The 6,389-nt window shown below is 53.8% G+C and overlaps 1 protein-coding gene across 1 annotated transcript in view; it reads right to left on the reverse strand.

The window, feature by feature from the left end:
- Window positions 1-331: 331 nt before the first annotated feature.
- Matn1 (matrilin 1) overlaps window positions 332-6,389 on the reverse strand; it is a 9,512-nt gene continuing 3,454 nt past the window's right edge. The window contains exons 3-8 of the mRNA XM_005353146.2: window positions 5,544-5,766; window positions 4,244-4,369; window positions 3,379-3,795; window positions 2,213-2,365; window positions 894-974; window positions 332-381 (exon numbers count right to left, since the gene is read on the reverse strand). Coding sequence (XP_005353203.1) covers window positions 332-381; window positions 894-974; window positions 2,213-2,365; window positions 3,379-3,795; window positions 4,244-4,369; window positions 5,544-5,766 — 1,050 coding nt within the window. The remainder of the gene's footprint in view (window positions 382-893; window positions 975-2,212; window positions 2,366-3,378; window positions 3,796-4,243; window positions 4,370-5,543; window positions 5,767-6,389) is intronic.

The raw sequence follows: 6,389 nt of genomic DNA on the forward strand, positions 1-6,389 counted from the left end.
TTTGGTCGGGAAAAAAAAAGTGCACACACCGTCTCTCACACACCCATTTTCTGCATTTCCACCTGGGCACACGTCCCCTGCTCCCAGATACACGTGAGCATGCTTGGGCACACACATTCTCACAGACATCATCACACACTCCCAGTAGGCACAAGCACGCGTCCCCTCCTGCCCTCAGCCCTAGGACACCAGAGGCTGGGGAGACCTACGGTCCTTCTCCCCAGGCTACCTCACTACTGCATCGAAGCCAGACTAACTCCTGCTACAGAGGACCTTCCCAGGACTCTGTGAGCCGCGCGTTGGGTGGAAGATGCCAAGGCCACGGGAGCTGTTAGACGATTCTGTTCTCCAGGACAGCCAGCCGCTTGCTCAGAGCTTCCAGTGGACTTGGAGTTAAGGGCAGGAGCGGGTGGTCAGAGCTGGGAGTAATGACCTGACCCCACTTCTGGATTCCCCTAGGAGCGACATCCAGGACTTTCTCTCACTCCCTCCCCCTCCACCAAAGCCCAGGAGTGCTCAGTCCTGGGGAATTCCTGAGACTGGTGATCTGTCAGGGCTGGGTCCACCTCTGAGGTTTGCCATGTCACCAGGTGCCTGAGAAAGGAGCCCATGAGCTCCACATTTGGGGAGCAGGTCCAGATTCCATCTGTGTTCCATCTCTTTAAGTTGGCTTCTGCCTCAGTTTCCCTGCCATATGGGAGCTATTGAGTTTGACAAGGTTCATTACGAGGCAGGTGCCAGCCTTGCTAGCCAGCCGCCAGGCCTTAGCAGGAGGGGGCTGCCCCAAGCCTATACCTAAAGCCAGACCCTCTGTGGTCATGCCCAGGTATCCTGGCCCTCTGTGCTTCTCCCGTCCTCCTCACCCCTGCCCTCCACAGCCTGCGCAAGGATATGCTTCCTGGTTAGGGCCTGCAGCAGATCCTCCACCTTGGCCTCAAATCTCACTATGGACTCACAAGCACACGGGTCTTCCTCTGTGGCAGAGAAGAGAGGGAGGGAAAACCACTGCTTAGTGGTGGGAGAGACAGGGGTCAGTCACTGCTGGGGCTGACACACGGGAGATTTGGGGATGAGGGGGACTGGAATCTGGGAGGACAGAAGGAAGAATAGCAGGAGGACATCAGGGGCTCTAGATGGTACCCCCAGGAGTGATGAAGAGGGGGTTTGGCTGTCCTCAGAGCCCTGATAGGGAACTGGGTTGAGTACCTGCTGTGTGGGTATGCTCATGTCGTCTTAGCTGAAACTGGGTTGAGTACCTGCTGTGTGGGTATGCTCATGTCGTCTTAGCTGAAAGGTTCATCTGGGTCTGACATCCGGAGTGTGTGCTTGTGCACGTGTGTGTGTGCGTGTGTGTGTTCCTGTGTACATGCATGTACATGTGACAGGTATTGCCATCTATCTAGGTTTTTGAAACCTAGTCTTGAAGCTCACCAAGTAGGTTAGGCTGCCTAGCCAGAAAGCCCCAGGGCTCTGCCCCCTTAGATGTGGATCACAAGCATGCCACACCTGCCTTTTTAATGTGTTTTTTATGTATGTGGGTGTTTTGCCTGAATGCGTGTATGCATACTATGTCCATGCAGTGTCCTCAGAGGCCAGAAGTGGGTGTCAGACCCACACTGGAACTGTAGCTACAGACAGTTGTGCGCTACCATATGGGGGCTGGGAGTCAAAGTCAGGTCCTCCAGAAAGAGCAGCCAGTGCTCTTAAGCACTGAGTCATGTCTCCAGCCCTCTGGCTGTTTTTCTTGATTTCTGAGATGGGCTGGAGGGATAGAACGCAGGTCTTCATGCTCGCAAAGCTGTAACATTATCAACTAAGGTCTCTCTATTACCCAGGAGCCCAGACTTTTTACCACAAAGATCAGACCATGGGCCAAGACATCAGTAGAGCCAGGAAGGCAACAGGGTTCACCCCTGGCTCCAACAATCAACAGTGGTCCCAGCCCTCCAGCCTTTGCTTTCCTGGCTACAAAATAGGACCATGATCTTCCTACCAAATGGGGCAAATGACGGAACGTGCAGACCACTGAGGATAGCACTAGTCAAAGATGCGGAGGAGGGGGTTAGCATGTCTCGGCTGGTACTGAGTTATCCAGCCCAGTGCTGGTGCTACCACCACTGTGCCACTTTGCTTTGCCCAGGCCACACTCGGACCCAGGGTGGCTCTATTCCCCCCAGAGCCCCTCCCTTTGACAGCCCCTGGGCTCGCTCACCCACACAGATTTTCTTCTGCAACTTCTTGCCGATCTGATTGATGGTCTTGAAGTCGGCTGTGTAGAAGTAGTGGTCGGCCACCGGCTCAGAGGCGATCTCCCTCAGCTCCTCCTCCACAGCGTTGCCCACGCCCACCGCAAACATCTTAAAGCCTGTCAGAGGAACCAAACACAGAAGGCTGGCCTCCAGAGCGGGCAGGCAGAGAGATGGGTGAGCCTCCTGGGGAATGCCTAGACTGCCTGCGCAAGACACTTCCCGGTGGCAGCTGCTGGAATTGCAGGCACAGTGCCTGTACCAAGAACAAATAGATCTGCCATGTTGGCTGAGGGTCTGCTATGTGTTCGGTGATGCTTGTACTGCGAGTGTCATCTGACCCTCAAAACATCTGTCTGATGGTTTGTATTTTCCTCATTTGGTTAAAATGGTATAACCTGTCTTAAAGTGGGGTTGTTTCCCAACAGTTGGTGCATTCTTGGGAACCAACATTCTGCTGGGTGTTGTGGGAACTCCTTCAGCCAATAGCCTTTAAGATACCAGCCCACTTTGAGTGTGGACTCATGTACTATACGAATAGATAAAAATGGTGGGGGGCTGGAGAGATGGCTCAGAGGTTAAGAACACTGCCTGATGTTCCAGAGGTCCTGAGTTCAATTCCCAGCAACCGCATGGTGGCTCACAACCATCTGTAATGAGATCTGGTGCCCTCTTCTGGCCTGCAAGTATACATGCAAGCAGAACACTGTATATGTAATAAAAAAACATATTTTAAAAAAATAAAAAAAATCGTGTGCAACCGCTTTTTCTGCTGGATTCGGTTCCAGTTCCCAGCTCATGCAGAGGACTGTGGATGGCTATCCTTACTATGAGTTTATCCCCAAATAAATAAACCTTTGTTATACTCCTTTCCAGGTTTTTGTTGATATTTTTACAGCTGGGAAGGTTGAAAGTCTCAGCAACAAAAGGACCTAGAACAAGCCACCTGGTCCTCCAGAGCCTCAGTTTTGTCATTGGTATAAGAGAGAATTGATCTAGCAAATACCTCCCTATTTGAAGTAATCTAGGTTTAAACGTTTATCTGAAGTCATAGAGCAAGCTACAGTAGAACTGTGCCTATGGGTATCCCTGACCATCAGTGGGGTCCAGAAGCCAGGCAGGAAACACATACCGAGGTCCTTGGCCTTCCTGGCTGCGTCATTAATATAGTCCTGGCTCCGGCCGTCAGTGAAGACGATGCCCACCTTCTGGGCGCCAGGCCTTGCCCCGCTGGACACAGTGAAGGAATTATCTATGAGATACTTCAGGGCAGCGCCAGTCATGGTGCCCTTCTCCATGTAGGACATGTTCCTCACAGCCGCCTTGATGTCCTTCTTGGTGTGGAAGCGGCCAAGCGGGAACTCCTGGCGTATTGAGCTCGAGTACTGCACCAGCCCGACCTGGGCCAGCCTGTCTGACACATCCAGGGTGTCCACAATCTGGTTGATGAACTTCTTCACCAGCTCAAAGTTCTCAGGCCGCACGCTCTTGGATCCATCAATGAGGAAGACCAGGTCGGTGGCTGAGCCACTCCCACCGCCACTGCAGACTAAGGAGAACAGTGACAGGAAAGTGACTCTTGAGGACACGGTCATCCACTGCCACCTTCGCCTGGCCACTCAACTGTGCGCAAGCTCTGGACTCGGGAGTCACCCCCTTTGTGTCTCAGGCTCCCCTCTACAAAGCCAGAGTTCCTGGCCGCATTTTACGGCATCGGAAACAGCTGGGGAGTCACACAGCTCTAACTGGTGGCACCAAGACATCAGCTCAGGATCTCTGCCTCGCCCTACCTCAACAACACCCCGTACCTAGTGCAATGGAGGGAGTCAGAAGTCGGGAGGGAACCTCCCACTGTTCAGAGGCTCTAGAAAGCATCTGCCTACTTTGCAGATCGGTCCAGAAGCAGAGAACACAATGTCTCGGATGGGTGTCCTAGGAAGCAGCCAGGACCGTCTCCCACCTCCCTCCCCAGGGTTTTCCCAGGTCCATCCACTGACCATTGCAGGTCTTGCCGTCACTGTTCAGGGTGAAGCCCTCGTGGCAGGCACAGGTGTAGGAGCCTGGAGAACTGACACACACCTGCTCACAGTCATGGTCCCCTGTGGCACACAGGTCTGACACCACTGGGAAGATAAGGGAAGACCAGATATCACACTCACAAATGCTTGCTCATCTCAGCCGAAATATTCCTCCCGGTCCATGAAGACCCAACCCCGGCACATACAAGGAAACTGAGACTCACGCAACCCAAACTGGATAGAGCCCAGTTCCCACACTCTCAACCCAGGGTGGCATTGCTTAGCCAGAGCCAGGGTCCCCAAAGAAGAGGATAATGCCTCTAGTGGAAATCAAAGCCCCCTGCAACGGTAGAGGCCATGGGGGCAGGGCCTCTTGCATGTTCTACTCCTGTAGCTGAGTCTCTACAACTCCTGTGACACTAAGCACAGAACACACAAATCCCACGATAAAAAGGCTGTTACAAGCTGGGAGCTAGTGCTGTGCCTTGCGTGACCCACTCAATCCTCACAGTAAGGAATGGGCTCTGAGCCCCATTACCTACATGGGGAAGAGTGGGCCCCAGCCTCATCCCTGGTCCAACTCTGCACTTGTGACTAGTCACACCTCCAAGAAATCCTCATCTCCCCTCCACAAAGGACTCCAAACCTTCCCAGGCCCCTGAGCCCTCCTGCATCATGGAAACCTTTGGTGCTGAGATCTACCTGGTAGGTTGGATTTGGTTTGGTTTTGTTGTTTTGTTTTTTAAATTCTCCCCGAATGGGTTCAAGCCCACCCTTAGTCCCTGTAAAGTCATCCTATAAAAAGGATCTTGAATTTCAGGCTGGGGTACTTCCAAAATCTGGACCACCACCCCCCATTATTGGTAGAGCCTGGATGCACTACCCCGCCTCAACCTCTTCTGGGTTCCACTCTTAAGTCATGGAGGCCTTACCCTCGGCCTCACCCTGATACTGATACTAACAGTCCTTAACACTACCCAGCCTGTCTCTTTGATCTCATAAGTCCCTAGCCTGTCACCCTGTCCCAGTCCCACCCCTAGGACTAGCCCCTCCCAACGCCCACTCTGCACTGCGACTGTGCTCTGCCCTCAGACCCGCCCTCCCGCGTTTATTCTGTCTCCACGCTTGCTTCACCCCATCTCCACCATCCCAGGCCGGGCTCTGAGATCAGCTCCATCCAGTCTCATGGTCCCCAGAGTTAGTCAACCCTTCTTCAATCCAACCTCTGTCCAGGCCCCGCCCCCAGACCTGCTCGGCCCCGCCCCTCCCGGACGCGCACCACAGAAGGCCTCCTGGAACTTCTTAGACAGCTTCTCGATGACATTGTAGCTCTCCACGTAATCCACGTGTTCTTCCTGCGGCTCGCTGGCGATCTGTCGCAGCGTGGCCTTGTCCACGCGGCCCACGCCGATAGCGAACAGCTCGATGCCGCTGGCCCGCGCGCGTGCAGACACGTCCCGCACGCTGTCCTGGGGTCTCCCATCAGTCACCACGATGACAACCTGCACGCAGGGGCATGTGAGGACCGGCTCCAACAAACCCTCAAGACAAAAGTCTGAAAGGCACCGGAATTCGCCCAGGGGCACAGAACCGGTGGCAGCCAGCATGCGCGCGCACACACACACACACACACACTCACACATCAGAAAAGAGATCCCACTAGCCATGAAGGCTACAGACTTTTTCTGACTGTGGGCGATGAGGGCTGAGGTGTCTCCCTTCTGACTCCAGTCTCTGGAGCCTCCTCCATCAGGCAGAAAGCTGTGGGTCCTGGGGTCCCACCTCCTGAGAACAAATAGGAACTTTGAAAACACGGCCATGTGTCTTCCTCACACTCAAGCCTTCTGGGGCCTCCAAATGCCGAGAACCACGCCCTGGTGACTGTGGCTTCTGGTCTCCCTGAGGTCCCCGTGGTCAGCGTGGGAGAAAATGTCCAGGCAAGAAACTAACCCTTTGCAATTCTCCATAATGACCACCAGAGGGAAGCCGAGTCTCATAAATGAAGATGGGGCGCTCCAGGATATATGTGTTGCTTTGGGCCCAAAGGAAGATTAACCTCCCAAATCCAGAGACTCAACCCACTAAAGGAAAAATGCCCTTTTGTCCATCCTACCCAGGATGACAC

This window comes from Microtus ochrogaster, chromosome 10, assembly GCF_000317375.1.
Source record: "Microtus ochrogaster isolate Prairie Vole_2 chromosome 10, MicOch1.0, whole genome shotgun sequence".
Taxonomy (NCBI): Eukaryota; Metazoa; Chordata; class Mammalia; order Rodentia; family Cricetidae; genus Microtus; species Microtus ochrogaster.